This window comes from Ruditapes philippinarum, unplaced genomic scaffold, assembly GCF_026571515.1.
Source record: "Ruditapes philippinarum isolate M1 unplaced genomic scaffold, ASM2657151v2 ctg242_1_1_1_1, whole genome shotgun sequence".
Lineage (NCBI taxonomy): Eukaryota > Metazoa > Mollusca > Bivalvia > Venerida > Veneridae > Ruditapes > Ruditapes philippinarum.
Window position 1 is genome coordinate 116,523 of NW_026855075.1, and position 21,405 is coordinate 137,927.

At 31.8% G+C, this 21,405-nt stretch overlaps 1 protein-coding gene across 1 annotated transcript in view; it reads right to left on the reverse strand.

The window, feature by feature from the left end:
- LOC132742024 (multidrug resistance-associated protein 1-like) overlaps positions 1-8,643 on the reverse strand; it is a 47,979-nt gene extending 39,336 nt beyond the window's left edge. Inside the window, 7 exon segments of the mRNA XM_060730302.1 lie at positions 1,557-1,694; positions 2,039-2,100; positions 3,005-3,130; positions 4,536-4,664; positions 5,062-5,193; positions 6,789-6,965; positions 8,499-8,643. Of these exon segments, the coding sequence (XP_060586285.1) occupies positions 1,557-1,694; positions 2,039-2,100; positions 3,005-3,130; positions 4,536-4,664; positions 5,062-5,193; positions 6,789-6,965; positions 8,499-8,543 (809 nt within the window). The 5' untranslated portion in view covers positions 8,544-8,643.
- Between the last annotated feature and the right edge of the window lie 12,762 nt (positions 8,644-21,405).

Genomic DNA, 21,405 nt, shown 5'->3' on the forward strand with positions numbered 1-21,405 from the left:
TATGAAAATTTTCTTATATGAAAATGCATCATAACCTGGAATATAAATATGAATGTATGAGAGATGATCAGGCAATCACATGATGGCAATCACTAGCAATGACAAATTATACTCTACCCTTTGTGTTGAATTATAGCTCTGAAATAAATATACATATATGCATAACAGTGTTTTCTTAGCTGTAACAGATTTTACTAATTCATTATATAACTTAGTTTTAAAAATAACCTTGCTCAAATTTCAGATGTCTTTCTGAATGATCTACACACCCAATGATTGCTGGGAAAGAATTGATTATGCCATCAGTCTAAAGTCAGGCTTGCCTGAACGTCTATTTATTCTGAACAGGTCAACCAATGATTGCTGGGAATGAACTGTTTATGCCATTAATTTTAATCCGGGCCTACTTGAATGATTGCTTTTTCTAAACAGGCTTAATAATTCTAGGCCACTCAATCTTATTATTATGATATTACTATCTACCAATTAACAATGAACAATTCTGAACTCAAAACATTGAAGGTATTTCAACGATTGGAATCAACAATCTTTTACAGGTATCAAATGGGTTCTTTTTCTTTAACCCTTAGCGGGCTGGTGGGGACTAAAATTGCCAATGTGACCCTTGCAGAACAAGATCAGTCAGAACATCTGTGCAGTCTGATCATGGTCGGCACTGTTTGCTATTTGGTCAGTTAATATTTTGAAATTTTCCTTAAAAATAATTGATAACTTTATTCAGATTTAAATGTTCACAAGTCTAAATCAATAAATTCAGTGTGTATAGGTTAGAAATTCATGCAATTTATGCAATTTTACTTGCATAATCATTATTAACATATTCAGTGTGGATTGGGTTAAACATTTCATGCAATTTATGCAGTTTTACTTGCATGATCAGGAATATAAATATGGAACATTGTGTGAGTGATGGGAGGAATGGGCAATGACAAATTAATACTCTACCCATTCTGTAGAATAACATCACTGAAATAAAGACATAACAATTCTAGCTCCAATTGATTTCTTAAAATAACTCATTTTTAAAATACCATTGCTCAGAGAGAGAGTTTCACAAAGCAAATACTTCATGTTCCTTGAAATTCCTTCATGTTCCAAAATGTTCCTTTCATGTTCCCTTCATACTCCTTAATATTCATCACTGTACATTGTATCTAAATTTCCCTACATGTTCTTTTATGTTCTTAAATTTTCCTAAATGTTCATTTATGTTCAAAAATATTCTTTCATGTTCTTAAATCATGTTCCTAAATATTCTTTCATTTTCCAAATGTTCCTAAATGTTTCTTAAAATATTATAGCAAAATAGGACATTCAAGGTCATTACACAAATTTAGCAGTAGTAAGTGTTAAAACATTGTATCATAGTACATCTAGATATAAATCTGCAGTAGGGAACTCATATCATTTTCATCATCACTTTCTTTTCACAAATACATGTACACTGTACAGTATTTTCAGTTAAAGTCCTGGATGTTAGTTTTTCTGAAAAATAATGACATAGAAATAAAGCAATATATAATTTATATACTCACTCTTCCTGTCTGAACTTCCGAAGTTCATCTTGCCAGGCTTTCTGCACCTTAGGTATAAATGTTTCTGACTGGTCACGTGGGTGAAGATCCCATAATTCACCGTCTTTTATTCCAGATTTATAAATCTTAACCACTAATCTGGAAAAGTAAATTACAAAATGAATTATGTTAACCAAAAAGATTAACATTTCTTAAAAAAAAAATAATGAAACATTCCAAATTACAAAGCAAAAAAAGTCTGTTACATAAAATCATACAGTCAGAATTAAAGCTACCTAGAATGAAAATCCCTACAATGCACATCAGACAAATTGAAATTCAAAGGAAATGTCTATGACAAAAATATTGCCGAAAATTCAAAACTGTCAGCTACTTAGATTTAATATCTTGACATCCCTAAAATTAACAAAGGACAGTTCCAAATTTCAAAGTTAGACAGGTTTATTGCATGAAATCAAGGGGTGGAGGTTTGAAATACATACTTTGTTATCCACCAGAAAGACAGCTTAGATGGAAATGAAGCCTTCAACTCTGGGCACTCTTCCTATAATAGAATAGAAGTTAAAATATTTTATAATTCTACAATATTATAATATTCCCAACCTTAGACTAAAATTTGTTGTTTTTCAAGTGTAAATAAATATGTCTATAAATAAAACAAAGTAATGGCAATTTTAGCTAAATTTGATAATTTGACCTTGAAGGTCAAGGTCCTTATAAGTCAAGGTCACAGGGCATAATTATTTAACTGCATAGTAGCATCCACATGACATGTAAACCAAGGGTGGTTTTAATTGTATATATATATTTATTTTATACAAACACACAACAACTGTGTTAAAAACAAGCTCTAGACTCATGTGGTTGCAACAATAATTACTCATCAGCTCACACACTCATATAGTCTCACAGGGCTACATACTATTGGCTAGTCACTTTTATTAGTTTGATATCGAAATAAATTCACCATGGACACTTCCAGGGTCAAGGCAGGACAAGTCAATTATACAAACTCTTCAAGCTAAAAGTTCAAATTATTTTCTCTTGACATAATAAATATGTGAGCAGCAGCATGCTTTTGTTTGCTTCTAATTTGTTTTTGTATGCCAATTTTTACACATCTTTTTTTTGGTCATTTCTCAGTGGTCAGTTCACCTAACTAGCTTTGCTTGATAACTAACAGTCCTTGCCAATTTCTCCACAAGTGACCCATTTCTAATCCTACATGATTTCTGAATAAGCCGTGAGAGACAAATGACCATTCGACTCAATGTCCAAGATCAATTGTCAGGGAGAATTTTTGGTTTAGTCAGGAGATTGAACCAGGGACCTCTGGATTACAAATATGACGCTCTCCCAATTGTGCTAAGCAGGCAGACTAAGCAGCATGTAAAATAGAAGTCAGACCAACAAAAAGGAAAGAAACAAAAAACCCTATATGCACTCACCCTCCCGAGTGCTTGGTAGCCACGTCTCTGTTGTTTTTCAACAAAACTTGTAAGGACCAGTTCAATAAGAACGAGTGCAAAATACAAACAGTACATGGTGAACTGGAACTTTCGCCCGTCATACTCCTGAAAAAAAATGACAAAGTAACAAATGTATAATTTAGTTTAATACTTTTGCTTGCTTGAGAAGAAAGTTACTTCTGTTAAAGCTGCATGCCTCCATATTTCAAGAAAATCAAACTTAAGAAAAATTGTACTAAGATTTTAAGAAAAGTAAAAAGATTCAAGTTTCAAGTAATCATTTACATGTTTTATGCGATTCATGACTTATTTTGCGTGACTAACGTAGTAAGGACTATTTTAGCATATTTTGACAACTTTTTAGTATTTTATATGTATTGTAAGTGCTTTTGGTAATGTGTAAATTACTATTCTGGTTCCCGTCACAATATCTAAACAGGATATTGTGTTCACAGATATATTCCATAGCATATGTTCTATAGTAATTAAGTGATTAAGTGATTCCTGGTCAAGGATGTTAACCAATCAGCCAGTGAGTACAGTGTTACTTTCACCGAGTGGTCCTGTGGTGAATTAAAGTTCATTTGGGAAACAAGTTCTTGCAACTTATATTAATCACTTTCGAGTCCCCTTCCTGGAACCAACCAGTACTGGTGTCATATGAAGAAATGAAAGATCCTTTGTCCTAACGGCTACACTATCAATTTTTCCCCTTGGTAAATACGCGATAACGAGTAATACACGTCAACACCAGGGCAAGTTAACAATATTTTATTTGGGTCTACTAGTTTCGGTCATTTATATGATCTTCATCAGGACAATTTCAATCAAAATTTTGTCTGTTAAAGTGCTAAAAAAACGGTTATGTTATATGATGTTTGTTACTAATCATAAGAATCTTGTCACTACAAATAGAATCATTTGGCAACATGCCAATGAATTATTTAAATGGTGGTCTGTTTTAAAAGTAGAGTTCTTAATTGTTCATGATTTTTTCCCTTAGTAAAACTTCACAAAAAAGTTAACCTTTCTAGAACAACACCTCCCAATAACAACCAAAATTATTGTCTCCTAAAATGATGTTGATATGCAGATGTTGTACAGTATGCCACATGTTAAAACAAAGCAATTGTTCCCATAACAAGTTAACCTTTTACCCCATGAGCTTATAGTGAAAAATGGCCGTTTTCATTGAATAACAATTTCAAACTGCTATGAAACTATGAAAAATGCTTCAATACTGACGAAACTTGGCACAAATGTTAACTAGACCAAAAAGTGGTCACTTTTTTTTTTAACATTTCTCAAACGAAAAACAGTGTTTTAGGCCTATATAGGGCATTTTTTCACTGTTTGAGGCCTCAAAAAAGGGGGGGGGGCTAAAAGTCGTCAAAACACGTCTATATGAGGGAAAAGGTTAAAGCTGTCTGGAACATTATCAACACTATAATAATTGATGTATCTATTTTAACACTGCACAAATGTAAAATAAAACAGAAATAAAACAAACCTTTTCTTCTATTTTTGTGTAAAATGGGATGATGGAAGCCACTGATGTAAGAAGCCAGAACACAAACATTATCCCCGATGTTATTACCCCTTTTCTACGCTCTAGCTGTACTATTAATGCCACAAGTAACTGTAATGAAAACATACTATATGTATAAATGTTAAAGATGTCACCATGACCTGGTAAGACATGGAATTCATCAAGTTTATTTTCAAGCTTATATTCCATTAATTTCTTTTTCTTTTTTTTCTTTTCTTTTTTTTTCTTTCTTTTTTTAGGGGCGGGGGATTTAAACAGTTTCTGACAGAATTCTAAACATAAACACATAAGCATTGTGCATTTGTGAAGAAATGCTATGCCACCGCATTATGCAGCATTAAATAGTATTAAAGAGCAGAAGTTGTTGTTTTTTTTTTGTCTAAATAATGAAACTTTGTGATAATGCAACTCTACAAATATTGTTCAACGGAGCATAATGATGTCATGATCTATATTTAGATACAAAATGTAAACACTAAACGCTTACAAATGTAGCGGCACGTATACTGCCTGCTGTATAGTATGCCGTGGTATTGTAATGACTTCCCGTATCTTCCTCACTATCTCCGGCATACAGTAGGTCTATACCACACACAAAAAATAATATCCATGAGAAAAACTGAAATATACAAAGAAACAACATTAAACTATATAACACAACCTTTGTGATTAAAATTTCTTAAAACTTAAGACTGCTTAATGTATGAAAGAATAATTTTTTATTCATGCGCCTACAGTGTAACACTAATATTTAACACATTTTTCACTATGTTTGTATAACGTTAATAACGTTACGTCAAAATATATGCACTACCGTGCTATACCATTTTTATGGAGTCGCAAAAGCGGCAGGGGTATGTGACAGTGATAATACAATGTATTTTATATGTAAATTATCCTTTCCCCTGCCGAAATTGCATGATGGGCTTGACATGCATTCATTTTGCTTAGAACCTGCATATGTAGAGATATATAAGCTGGCCTGGTCCAGTATTGGTGGCACAGGCCTACAGTTAGTGCTGCAAACAATCAAAGAGTTAAAGGCTAAAAGAACATCTGAAGAAATGTATTGGTATTAAATTAAGCAGACTCATTTACATTCTAGCTACCATTTGGTAATTTAAGTATTTAATATTATCAGAGTGAAAGTAAATATTATACAATGTTTGTATAACCCAACTTATATAAATATAATAATATTAAATACAATTTACAGGTAATGGTGCTTAAGGTAGTGTGAAAGCTTTGCGTAAGTTTATATTCTGTTTGTTCTTTTAAGGTCATATTGTAGGGTCTTGATAATTTCATTACATCTCAACCTTTGAATGCATTAAATATTCAATAAATTGATTCACAAACTTTAGCTGAGGTTATCAATATTGCAATGATTTGCAATTTTTTTTAAAAGAGGTCATCTTTACTTATCATTGTAAAAAAGTATGAATTAGAATGATAAATTTTTGCTTAAAAAAGTACAATGTTAAACTGATATTCCTTACCACCCTAAAATTGTATAATGGACTTGTCAAGGTTTTAATTTAGAACTGTCCATAGCTGATGTGAGGGAATTGGATACAAAATGCCTGCTAAAATCAAACACTAAACAGTACAACTGAAACAGTTTTACAGTCAGACTGTATGTTTGTGCAAGCTGGTGTGCTCCTATATTGATTACATGGTCAAAGCATTTAAGAAGAAAAACTAAAATTTACAAACTATTAACCCTTACCCTTACCTTAGAACCAAAATTGATTACTCTTTGTCCAACCTGCTTGATTTGTTTAATGAATTTGCCCTGCTTTGAAACTGAAAACCTTAAATTCAAGGTTAAAACTTTAGTCAAACTAATCTGTAATCTTATTATATTATGTGGCAGCATGGCCGAGTGGTTAACTTGCTGGACTAGTATTCTAAGGATTGACATGGGTCTTTCAAACCCTGTCAGGGGCAAGCTGTTGTTTCAATGACCAAGAAACTTCACTCAAATTGCTAAGTATTGTTTGGTTCAGGGACAAGAGTTTTTCAATAAGCTTATAGCTTCCAACAAAAACTAAAATAAATTTGTATAAACTAAACTAACTGTACTATGAGTAGGGATATTGTGCTATTTTACGTATGTAGCCAAAGCAAGATTCTGACCCAGAACAAAAAATATCTCAGATTCTAGCTTTGGACAATAAAATACTAAATGACTACCTTAACATATATACTCACAGTTTTTGAAATGTTGAGCGCAGATAATGGTAGAGGTGATCTCTCATCATTCAACAAGTAACGGATATATAATGGCATAGATAACCACAGAATTCCACAAGGAACCCATATTAGAAACGTGTCCTGGAAACAGTCTGTAAAATGCGGGTATGAGCTGTTCAATAACAAATTTTCATCCTGAAATAAATAAAACACCAATAACAATTACAACCAGCAAACAGCACTGTATACTCAGGAATGGTTACTTAGAAACTGCATAAATATATGTATGCATGTAATAGTTTTTGATTAAAGGAACCCCACAAAGGTACAAAAGCTGAAAAACATGAAATTTGAATTTCTTACAAATATCAGCTGGGGCACTTAAAAAAGAAAGATATGCAAAAATAATAAAGAAATACATGTATAATCAGAAATACATTGAATATCATATTTATGTGCAATTCTTAGCCCGATTTAAGTAAATAATGATTCAACGCTTTTCAATTTTGGGTCATTTTTCACAAGACTAATAAATTTGGAAAAAGGGAGTGAGCGAATGATCTGAAATTTTGCACACAAGTTATTGGTCTAGACCTTCATCAAATGAAACATTAATCTCAAAAAATATTTTCAGTACCGTCATGTCAAAAAAACCTTATCATAATTAATGTAAGTTTTCGATTATACCTATCAGACTTACCAATATGAAAATGCCCTTTTATGCTATTAATGTACTAATTTATAGTTAAACAGAACATAATAGCTAGGGACTAGGGTATAAGGGTAAAAACATTTTGATCTAGAACAAGTATTTGACTGCATAGGATCTGTTCTAGTAAAATCCGTGAAAACGAAAAAAACAGGACAATGAATCAAGATACTCTTATAGTAAGAAACCCTTTCATTATATAATACACCTCCTGAAATTTTAAATCAAATCATCAACCACAATATACTAATATGTCATTTTGCATTAAAGACAGATCAGGCTGGTACATAAAATGTTTTTTTTTCTGTCAAGTTGCTCTTGTGCATATAATGCAAATGCAAAGCAAGATATAGCAAAATATGTAAAGGTATCTAAGTATTTTCTACCTCTACATCTACCTTCTATAACTGGAAAGAATATATTATTAGGTTCTATAAATACATATGACAACTCTGATATAGAGACAATCCCTGCCTCAATTCGGTATACAAGAATTTATGTATATGCATAACTGATTGGTAATCATAATCATGATGTCATCCAATGACTTTGCATTAAACGATACATAATTAACTGGTAGCATGACTATGAGACACCACTTTAAATAACTTCTAATAAAAATCATGAAACTTTCACAGAAACAAGGCATTGAAATATAGAGTGGCCTTGAGTTTACATTGCCCCAACACTTTAAAGGTCAAATGGTGACTTTTCCGCTTTTCTGGAGGAGCAAGACTTCAGGTGCCCCTGAAGTCCATTAAGGTCATATGTGCAAAATATTTTAGGCACAAGCGGGCATTTCAGTAGAACCACCAAAGTTCCATAAGATAGCTTGACAGCTTCCTCACATGAAAAAATCCTTGGAGAGATTCAGACCAACAGCAGTAAGGGGCGTGTGGATTGAAGTTGATATTCGGTCACAACAAACTAATCTATTGTTGTATAACTCAATGCTGAGTGTAATAAAATAGTTATGACACTTTTGTCATAGATCAGAAAAATACACATGTATATCTCACCCAAAGAGGAGAATTTCCACAAAACTCATCAAACGACTGGACCATTGTGGCGGCTCTCTGGATCTATCTTACTTATATTGAGTCATATCAGCCTGAAAAAAACAAAAACAATTATCTGTGATGGTTAAAAGAGACGGGAATACATAAAACAAGGGTATAAATTGTGTCAGGGTATAGAAAGAGTGTAAACACAGAAACAAAGTACCGTAAAATTCCTAATCAACGCCCCTCCCCTAATAAAGGCCCCTCCCCCAGGCCTTTTGTTAAGGAAAACAATCTACTCATCAGTGCTGAACTCATAATTAAAGCCATAATTTTATTCAAATCATTCAGAATCCATAGTATTTTATAATCACAAATATGTACAATATGAACTTTAAAACCTTAACACTTTTTAATGTTATTACCAACACTTGCTAACACTAAATGTATTTACAGTGATTTTTGGATTTAGGAAAAACTGTGTTGAAATAATAATAGCCCCCCTTTTGGAAAATGTTAAGCCCCCGGGGGCGTTTAATAGGAATTTTGCGGTATATTTAGACTGAATGTATAAAAAGAGTGACAGTATTTTTGACTGTATATTGTTTGTTTGTTTTGTTTGGTTATATGGCGCACCAACAAATTAAGGTCATATGGCACCAAAACAGGAAAGATGATTTTGGCTAACCTAGGATGTTACAAACTCATGCAGGGGTAAATGGTGGCTACAATTCCAATGCTTTAACACTTAAAGGCAACACATCAACCACAAAGGGTGAAGGTAAACACTGGTAATAGATCTCTTCTAAAATATGTTTAAATATCAGTAAAATATCAAAGAAACATTGCGAGTCTTGAATAATTTTTATTTAAGTCATTAAAATAATAATTTGATGAAAATCCAGTGCATTCAATATTATAAATAAATATCCAAAAATCCAACACAACAGAATATATTAATCAATATCCTGTTCACAAATGGAATATTAGAGCAATTTAAAATATTACAATGATTTTAATAAAATCTATAGATAAAAAAAAAATCTTGTTTTAGATAATGTTAAACTTAACAGAGAATCTTAACTTAACTGCCATCTGCAAAGAAAACTTTATGATAAAATTCTATTTCTAAATTTGAAAGCATGCAAGACATGTCATCTCTTTTTCATTTTCAAAAAAGAAAAGAAAATTGATTAAGATCCTTTATTCTTCATTATAGAGCTGTCATCCTATTTCAGTATATTCATTAATTTAGTCTGAATTGGATTTTAAAGATTTACAGTAAACTTGGTCATGCCCCAGCACTTTCATTTCATTTTTCAGTTAAAATTTTGCATATGATCTATAGACATTGAAATCTACAAAATTGATCCATTATATACTGTGTAGTGTATTTACTTTTAAATGTATTTTAATGTTTACCAGGCAAAATGATCGACTTTGTTTATGTGTGATATTTGAGTACTTTATTTACATACAATTTGTCTCTACATCTAATGTTTCAATAGTGGAACATTGAACTCAATTTTATGGACGTACAAACTGATGCACCAACAAAGGTCAAAATAATAACCTAATTTTTAAACTTGGAAAGACATGATTGAATATTTTTATGAAAGAGGACTGTCCATAATTTGTAAATGATCCAAATGTATGTGATATGTAAACTGTTTAGGTACTATGCAAAGAATTCAACAGCCATTTTTGTAAAACTTTCAAATACATGTACACATTAATGTTATTCTAACATTTTTGGACTAGATTAAATGTCATCAGTCTTAGACGCATCTTCATAGTCACCAAGACTTTCAGCCGGTGCTAGCTAGGTGGCTTGGGTGGCAGCTTGCAATAAGTACCAATACTGTCTATGAACATGCTCAATCAAACCAAGTCTGCAACATTTTCAATTTTGCAGTATTAGGCTTTCTTTAGGGATTTTGTTTTTCTCTGTTTTATACTGTAAGCTGTCTAAACCTACTTTTCCATACTGAAATCTTATCATTTTCAAAGGAAATTAAAAGTTCAAAGATGGGCTAATAAAAATTTACTAAATTTTGCAGGGTACATGTATATCAACTTGATGGAGTAAGAAATCAGTGTAGACCAAGATCAGCCCACCTTCTGCACCAGTTACTATTCCATCATTTACCTGTATTAAAAATTGTCTGAAAATGATTCATAGTTTTGATGGACAAGTCCATTAAGATATTTAAGGTGGTCATGATTAAAGGATCATACACTTAACCCTTTACCGACTGGAACACAATGTGATAAGTTTTAAGTGCCACGTACCAGTTCAGAGCCAGGCAAGCCTGCAAATCTGAAGTCTGACCAGTCAGACTATAATTTGTCCCCTTAGTGTATTAACAGGTTAAGTCCTTCTAAATCTAATAGGAGTTAACCAGTTATTGCACTAAGGTGTACAATTTATTATTATATTACTATTACTGTTGGAAGTTCAAATTTATTATTATTCTGAAATTCCTGAAAACTTTGAATTTCAAAGCTTGACAAATCTATTATGTTAACGTACTTACTTTGGTCTGGTTTACAAGATTTAGTCCTCTCTAATTTGTATCAATTATCACACAGTCACAGTATAATTGGTTAGTTACAAGTAATGTGGCAATGACATAGTCAGAGCATCCTTTATATTATCAATGAAATATGCGAGTGAAATTCAACGTACATCAAACGTACATCAAACATTCCTCATAAGTTAACTTAAAGTGAATCAAGCCTATATAAATCCCGAGTGTGTATGAAGATTAATTAAGATAGTAGTTTACATGTTTGCTCATAATGTTTCTCATACCTAGATTATTTGTTATCATTGGTGTCTACACTGATTATATAATTATGATATCATAATCGGTCAAGCCAATGTAAAAAGGTAGAACATTTTTATTTATCTTTCAATATAACCTTTAATAACATTTTACATTTTAACACTACTTGCATCCCAGATATAATCTAAAATTAGTTTACCTTGCTGGGTATATGTAACCAAATTTGTCCTGTATTGAGATTGGAATGCTTTGGAGACAATTTAAGAGATTCAAAGACAACTAAACCTTTACATGATGTTAAATATCTTAAATTGAGAGTTGCCCATCTTTCTTTCAGTCCAGACATTTAAACCATACATCATTTCTAGGGAAATTTTCAAAACATGAACCAACTGAAAAGCTAACAGCGGCAATTGGATTCCTGGTTTGGATCTTGGCCTGTACTGGTGGTATGGTTACCTATTCAGCTATTGCCCAGCAGGCAAGTGGTAAGTGGTAATAGTATATATGAAATGTCCTAAAGAATCCAGTCAGATTGCACTGAAGTGAATATAGAGTTCGGTCAGAAAGTATGAAAGTTTGTCCTGACCCAACTCTAAAATGAAAGCCTAGAGATAATCAGTATCACCATTATACATGTACTGAAAGACACCTTCAACACAATACCTTTTTGTTATCTGACTGCAATGAAACATGCACAAAACAAGCATGAGGTGTTGGGATTTATATATATTGTGTCAATTTCCACGATAATGATTACTCAAGTATATTAAAAAGTGTAAGTGATGTGCTTCAAATGTCTTTCAGTGCAGTGATAGTATAATTGCCCAATTAAATTCATTATAGACATTTTGTGGCTGTGTTTTACTGGTAGAGAAAATATCTTCAGGTGCCCCATATGACCCTAGGTAACTTTTATGAGGAAAAATAGTACAAAATCATAGAGAAAAACTAAGTAATATAACATACATGCATAATAATGGCCATCTTGAATAAAAGTACATACATCTAAATTATACAGTTGAAAAAATGCCTACTGATATAAAAAGTCATACAAATTCAGTGTTTTTTAAAGTCAAAATTGGGTCCCATTTCCCAGATAAAAAGAACTTTTGTCACCTACTTGAAGAACAATATTTTCCCCTAAAATTTTATTAAAAAATACCTATATGAGGACTTAATACATAAACTAATGAAAATACGTTGCTGGACTTATATATATCCAGGTTTAATCACTGTGAAATATTAGAAGATTAGCAATAATAATTTCAGCCTCAGCTGATTTTGTCCCCACCCCACCCCACCATTGACACATTATGATTTTTCCCTACCTGATAGGCCCGGAAAATCCATAAATATTGCAGTTGTATTGTCTTATTAAGCAGTGTTAATGAATTCATTTACACAAAATAATGGTAGTTAAATAACCACAGATATATCATATCTCACCTGTATGTGTATATAAAAAAATGTAATCCAAATCGTTATACACAACACTAAAGGGTTTAAAATCCAATGTTTTAAACTTACCCAAAAAATTAAATCACATATAATAATATGCAACACTGAATGAATTACTGCATGCTTATATAAAGTGGGACCTTTTATTTCAGGTCTATTTCTTGCTCTATATATTATACACTATACATGTAAATATACTAGATTGTGTATTCATATACCATGAAATATTAGGATCAAATGTCAAAAATTAGGACATTCATACTAGACACTCAAGTGGGGGACTGATAAAAACTAAACTCAATATAGTTTTTCCAATAACTTCAACACAGCTTAAATACCATGTATAAACTGTTTTGTTTTTTACTGTTTTTTTTTTTTTGTGGTTAAAAACATCATGCACTCAAAATTTTAAGGAGATTTAAAAGCATTTAAAACTTTAAAACTTTGGTCAATTAAGAAAATAGATAAATGTTACTTAGTCTTAGTACAAAGCAGCATAAAGTCGTGTGGTTTTAATATCAGGTACCTGTATAAATGGGTCAACCACCTACATCTAGCAATAATTTATGTTACTGTGCCAATAGCAAAATGTTCTGAAATTCTTCTGTCGACAACGTAACTGACCCACATATTGACAAACCTATGTTTGCTAAAACACAGTTATAGCAAAACAGTTGTATCTTGTGTATTTAACTCATCAAGATATGTCATTGCTGACCGGAACACCTATGAACACCTTTACTTATATATTTGTTGACATTTTTAGCTAATACATAAATAATATTATAGTTATACATGTAAATCAAATACAATTTGTTAAGGAAACAATTTGTTAAAGCAACTCTACTGAGATCCAAAAAGCTTAAAAAACATAAAATTGGAATTTTTACATAGATCGTCTAGGATACTTAAAACAGAAAGATATGAAAAAGATAGTAAAGAAAATCCAGATTTGATTGGGAAGCATTGCAATGACATATCAAAGGGCAATAACCCAAGAAGTACAAAGCTGGTATAAGAGAGTTATTCACCTTTGAAGTCTGTTACTCAAAGCAATAAAAAAATAACTCATCATAAAATTATGATATGGAGAGATGTCATTCTTGTCAACTGCACTCCTTTCTATCAATGTTAGGGATTTTTCCTAACTTTACCAAGTACCAAGACTCCGACTGGTGCAAATAGATCTGTTGTGTGGGACAAGTCCTCAATTACAGAAATGTCAATGTTTGGATTACTCCATCTAACAATTGAATTTACCTATACTCTGACAGGTATTTGCTCTTAAAAATATGTAACCCTATCCTTAATTAATATTCTTAAAGCTTCTTTAGTTATGGTCTGGACTAAATTTATGCAAGAAAGGAAACAAAGGGAAATAACTTAAAAAGAATATTAAGTGGCCACTTATACCAAATAAAAGGTGCAATTTAGAACTGTATTAATTGCTAAGAAAAGTCCTTTATTAGAAATATGTTACTTAAAATTATTGCGGGCAATGAATTAATATACATTTATGCAATTTTTTATATATTAAATATAAAACCAGTAAAATTTTTTAGGTTTCATTTTAAAACTACAATGTGTATAAAAAGGAACTCAATATCTAGTATCATCAAAAGTGTGTTCTAAATAAAAGATCAAATTACAAAATGTATTATTGTACATACATGATACAATGTACTCTAAAAACATACAAGTTGACAGAAAGAGATAAGCTGAAAGCATTTTACAATTCTGACTGACCCAATTATCTAAAACAAATAAAAAAACCATCTGAGTCCATCATGAACATATAAACATTTTACACAGGCTGGTTTACTCTATGAAATTAGCTTTAGAAAAACAAAAACATTCCCACAGTTTTCTCAATGCAATGAGAGAAAATTAATTCGAGTCATTATTTTAAAACTGATTCTCTTTTGTGACCTTTTTAAAATGTTGATGTCAAACAAGTAATTCTTTGAAAGATTTAAGTGTTTCTGTCAAAAATATGTAGAGATAATAATTATACTGACCTCTACACCACAGCAATCTTGATTTTTGTATATTACCATTATTGTTAAATTCCTAATTACATAAGTAATTAAGTAAATAATCATGAATTTTTCCTAACTCCACTGAAATTGGTAGTTTTCTATTATAATGGTTATTCTTTTTTTTTGCATTTCAATTTAATTGAAATATTGTTAAATTCCTAATTAGATCTAATCAGGTAAATAACAATGTTATTTTTCCAAATTGTACAGTACTGAAATTGGTAGTTTTCCTAAAATAATGGTCAATGTGAGTAAACAAATTTTCACTACCTATATAATTGATTCTTCTGAAAATGAAGAACAATTATGAGAAGATATGAATACCTTTATTTGTGAACATCTGGTGCTCTTCAATGTACAGTATATGTAGGCAATCCAAATCACATCATTTAATTTCTTTTTTATTCATCAATAAAAACAAAATGATAGGCCCTACCTTCCTAATGTTTCCATAGACAAAAGAATCAGTTATAAGTTTTATAAAATCAGCACTTGTGTGTAAGGAAATATATGTTTTGAGTGATCCAGAACTACTTGAATGACAAGTTGTTTAAATAAGCTTTGTTTTAAATGAAGGCTTTAATATTTTCAAATGACCTTTTCTGTAGTTACAGTTTAAATGCTTTTCTAATGTCTAAAATAATCAATTTAATTTTTTTCATGTTGATTTTATTTTCTTTTTTTTTTCTTCATTAGCATTTAATGTCAAGATTTCAAGAAAGCTTTGGTAAGCAGTGTGACAATTCTGCGATGTTTAGAAAAGAAATGACACCTGTTAGTGTTACTAACTTACTACTAGATTATGTCACAGCAACTTGAAATTCTATCAATATTAATGATAATAATCAAAATTCACCCCCATATAATATTATTTATAGTATATAGGGGGTATATTTGGATATTATCATTAACATTGGTTATTTGATAGAATTTCAAGTTCCTGTGATCCTGGTGATTATGTCACATGGATATGAATGTTACAACTTAAAGCATTCCAAAATATCGCAAACTATAGACGCTTTTCATAAGGTGATTCAGATTGCCTTCACTGACTGTATCACTATGCATGAGCAATCAGCTAAGTTGAACCACTGACCTTCTGTACAGTATGCAAGGTAAATAGCTTACTAGCATAAAAGAATTTGATGTCACTGGTCAAAAGTAACGAGCCATGAAGCTGTCTAATTATTTGACTGGATACACGAATACTCACTTTAAATGACTTTATACCTTCAGAAATCTATGGTTTTAAATGTTTTTCAAACATCGTTTCTAAATGATATAACTAAATTATGCAAAAACAATTTAAAATATCTTCTAAAGTTTCATCTTTTACAATACAAATGGAGACCTACAAACAAAGGGAAAGAACTCTCGCGGCAATGCTCCTAACAAAATTTCGCAGTTATGTCCCTTCTATTCTTAAGCCTATAATATAAGGAAAATAACTGATGTGTATAACTTATCCGAAGCATTTCAACGTTTGTCTCCCTTACATTAGCATCTGCAAACAACTTTGCAATGATATCATAAAATATTTGTTGTTCTTTATATTACATGACTTTTTCATAGTTTAGTGGCGTAAATTAAAGATATTCATCTTCCTTGACGGTGTGCATGCTAAAGATGTGACCATTTTGTTGTTAATTGTGTGTGGTTCTTTTTGTTTGTTTGTTTTTTTTTCCTACAAACTTATTTACTTTAGCGCTACTGAATGTTTATTTCTTTTTATCTAGAAACGTTTATAAAGACCAATTTTCTCTCATAAAATAAATGATGTGTTCCTATTGTGTTGATATATGGCAGTATTAATGGGTCGTTTTATGAAAGCACCGGGACAGAATATAATAAAAATTAAAATAATTTCTAATTTATGAATAAAAAATAAGAATTCTTAAATTGTTTGCATTTATCTGGACTTCCTAAAAGGAGTTGCATAATTATACATGTAATACTGTATAACAAATTGATTATATAACAGGATGAATTGGAATAAATTATGAATAACTGCACCCATTTACTCCCGTCTACTTTCGTTTTATTATATACCTGTATTTTTTAAGTGTTTTCGTCAATATTCGACATTACATTTTTTTCTATCTAATTTCCATTCTATACCTTGTCGTATTCGACCATTTGCCCCGTTTTTAAATATGTGTAGACTTATGTGTTGCGGCAATTTTCATACAACATTACTAATTTTCTTGATACTCCATTCTGTCGCCGTTTATTCATACAGACAGAACTTAAAAATGATTGGAATTGTACCATTTTTTTATTTTGTTTACAGGAATTAAGAAAGCAATGGGCATTCTTGTGAGAGTAGAGCCATGAAGAGCATTGAAGACATTTTTAAATATCGTTGAAAACAACTGACTCGGTTAATATCTTGAGTATGCTACCTTAATGGAAAGTGCAACGTCTCCCACGCCCCTCTAGCACTATAGCTGGCCTTCATGGCCTTAGCACTAGAAGATTTAGCATCACAAGTAATATATAATAGCATTGAGATGAAGTTTTGTCTCTAGCTTGAATTAATAACTAATCTGTCACATAATCTTTAACATCATGCCATTATAATGGGACAAACTGTGCATATATTTTGTACAGTTATCTAAAATGAAACTCGATGCAAATATAGTGAGGTTAGGAGAAGCTGTTTTATACCATATAGGCCTACGGTATGGTGGAAAATCCACGTGCAAAGAGTTTAAATATATGAAATGTATAGATGGATAAACTGAGCTCTGTTAAATTCAGTGTGGCTTACTGACCAACACAACCACCACCGTTGGGGGAACGTTCTCGTATATATTTCGTTGTATTTGTTAAAATAGCCTTTTAAAGGGAACGACCTACTGCAGGCTTTCTTCACTTAAACAGCAAACATAAACAGATAACGTGTTTTTGTCTCAAAAATTCTTATCAAAGGAGGTTTGTATGTACACCGGGTACACGCGCGATTTTCGCAGTGTGCTAATCATACAAATAATCTGACATTATGTTTTTTCAATCGGCGGTTACATCAAAGGCTTAAAATGCTATCAAAAATCAAAACTTCCCACTTGGTTCTATGATCCTGTATCTATTTATTAGCAGATTTTGTAAATTTTACCCCTAACGTGTTAAACATGGTGTGGTTTAAACAGATTTTAGCAGTTTTAAATAAAAACATGATCATTAAAAGCCAAACATTGTAGAAAATTAGTAGCAAAATGATGACTACACAGCGTACGGCAGGAAAGAATTAACTCCTTACATTTTATGTAATAATAAACAGGTCTAAACTTTCTTATACACTTAGAGTACGCAGGTGGCGAACACATTTGCGGGGCCTTATTTTGATATAAACAAGCCCAATTTTTCATTATTTGATCCCATTTTTAAGTCATTTTTATGCAAAGGTTGCTGAACTTTATATTTTCAAGAATTTATCGTAGATTTAGACAAAAAATACAAATCGTCTGAGAGTAATCTAGACTATATAGTATGGGTTTTTTCGTGTTCATTCGATCGAGGGTATTGAAAAGGCATTACGTGTATTTTTTTTAACTAAGGGACGCAACTCGACAGGACCACGTCGGTCTTCTCTTGGAGTTACTTGTCTTAAACCTAAAATAAATACGTGGATAACTAAGAAAAAACTATCAAAAGGTACTCAATTAAACGTTTTCTTTTTTGCATGGTAAAAAGGTTTAATAAGTAAACTATATAATATTGAATTACAGAATTTACTAAGTTGACTTACCGAACTTAGCTGAATTTAATTGTTATCAGAGATTTCGTGCAAGCGAGGCTAACGAGACTTTTACATATAGACCATGCGACCGAGAGCCATGACCTTGGAGAGAAACAACGTTTACTTGTAAACCATCACAGAGGAGAGATGCTTTGTTTTGGCAGATTAATAAGACGATGAATTTTGCACCAATTTTCTCTAGTTTGGCTAGAGAGCGGAAATGACGTCCTTCTTTCTCCTTTCTACCCATTCATGATAAAATTATCCACGTTCACACAGATATATATATTTAGCTCCATGACGTTCATAAACATGTTTTGCCTTGTTTTCTGTATAATTTATATAAAAAAAAATTGTAAGGAATGGAAGGACGTGACATGCCCGTGTGGTCCATGCTCCTCTGAGGCTCTTCACGTTTGACGGATGGACCCCTCCCCCTCCTCTCTCTCTCCAAGAAATAAAAGAAGAATACTTACTGTAGGTAGTACTATGATCTTTACTTACTGATTCAAATCCAATTATTACACACTTACTGTGCTTTAGTTCTGCTAATTAACAATAAGCTGATGCTAATCAGGTTAATTATCATTTCTCTTTGATGTTAACCGACAAAGAAGTCTCAGAAATACCATAGGTATTGATTCCGTTATGAAGATCTACAACTTGTCTTATATTTTAATACATTTTTTTCTATATTTTTTCTTGGTCTGTTTGTTCGTAAGTGCCGGTATATGTGTCGTCTGATAGCGCACCATGGGTTTCGGGTTCAGATATATTCAAGTCTGAGACAAGAACTTTCCCAGTAACTATAAATTCTGGAAGTTTACATTTGTGACTTGTAATTTTCCATATACAAAATGCTTTGCTTTTCTTTTCTGTCTTGGTCAGTTTTAATCAAATTAATAAAATTTTACGGTCTGTGGGTGAAAGGGCTGCTTTGGTCATCATAAGTTTTGATTATCTTCAACTCCTCACCTGTGGGAACTAAAATAGATTTGCCTTGGCTACTGGTATAGAGCCAGGACAGCTTGTCCATCCGTTCAGTCTGACCAGGCTCTACAATATTCTGTTGTAACTTTTTTTATTTTTTTTTTATTTTCTAAATTATTATTATTATTATTATTTCATTTCTTATTTTTAATTTTGATGTCGAAATGTCTGAATTTTTAATGTACTGTTCCAACTTCAGAGCTGCTTCAGAGCTGGGGAAATCCATTTCACATATTCAGCAGGAAAATGGTTGATATAGTCGGATCATCAAACAGTCAAACACATATATATTTTGAAGGAAAAAAAAACGGAATGCTTTGCAAAGTTTCCCCTTTTTTATCAATGACTATATTTACACCATGTCCCGTACACTGACTTTTTTGCATATGGTCGTTAAATGGAGTTGTTTTTTCTTACAGTTGATTTTACTTCAAATAAGGTTTTTGATTAGCTTCGTGTTAATGCTAAATGCTTAAAGTAAGTACATGTATAGTCTAAGTTGTGCATTGTTCACGGTTATATTTTCTTCAAGAACTAAACATGTATAAAGAAATTATTTTTTGGTTTCACAAGCCTTTGACAGAAGTATTATATAAGTACTTATAATGACATATGTATGACCAGATCACACAGCAGCATATAACTAAATTTCATTATTTTTGTTTTCTTTTAATCTGGACAAAACCATTTACCATTTTAGGGAAAATTTCAAAACGTACACTGACTGAAAATCGAACAGGGCAGACCATGGCCAGACGGCACAGAAGTGACAGTTGATTTTGATCGGCACTGGTCGCATGAAAAAAAAATCGGTTTACGTTCGTTTATGTTTTGAGAAAAAAAAACACATTTTAACGTTCATATGCCATGCATATCTATATGTCAGAGTATTTTAATGTTACTCAAATATTAACCATTGAAATTTGAGTGCAGATATGTGATATTTATTATTTCGATATTCGCAAGGATACGTTAAGTCACATGATGTAAGTGTCCTGACGATGAAAATGGCATTGGCACTCGGAACACCTCGGGCGACCACCTTACGAAATTGTCGGAGACAGCCGAGTTGTTCCGATTTCGGCGTTGGGTGCAGTACCCAAATCATTACACACCTAACTTCCGAATTTTTGTACGAAACAATTATCTTTTAGATTCAATCTGATAAACATGGGTTTTCTTTTGTTAAAATACCTGTTAAAATTAATACCATAAATTTTACAACTTGTACTAATAAGGCCACATTAGTAATAATTATTAACACCTCGGTCTTTCATCTTGCCGCTATCATCCGTACTTACAATATTGTGGGTAGGACGCTATCCTCGGGCATTTTCTCATGGATATTTTCCCTTTAATTCAATTATCGTATTTTTCTTAATAAGTATTGACTGTTAAAAGTCTAAAACTGGTACAATTATTGTACATTCAATTACCTAAATGAAGGGGATGTTTAAACGAAAAAAAACACCCGTTCACATCTAAAAAAAAATACATGACAGTTGCACAGTGACACAAATGTATTATTCGCAAATGCACACACGCATCGACAAATGTACAATTTCTCCATATTAATTAATACCATAGCAGATGAAAATAGAGTGCAATTGACAAGTTTATATAAACCCACAAAAAAACAAGCAAAAAAAACACACGCGCACGAAAAATCAGCACGCTATAATATACATATGCAAGCAAGAATTTCACGTGCTGAATATACGGAATAAAAGTCGGGTAGGACAAAACAACAAGATTATAATTGAATTTACATTCAAAACATATGTAATGACTTTTAAGTGCTCATTCCTGAAGCCATTATATGTAATATTTTAGCTGTTTATTAAAAAGAAAGAAAAAGAGAGAGAAAACAAGTTGTGTAATCAACTTTATTTGAACCTTATTACGTA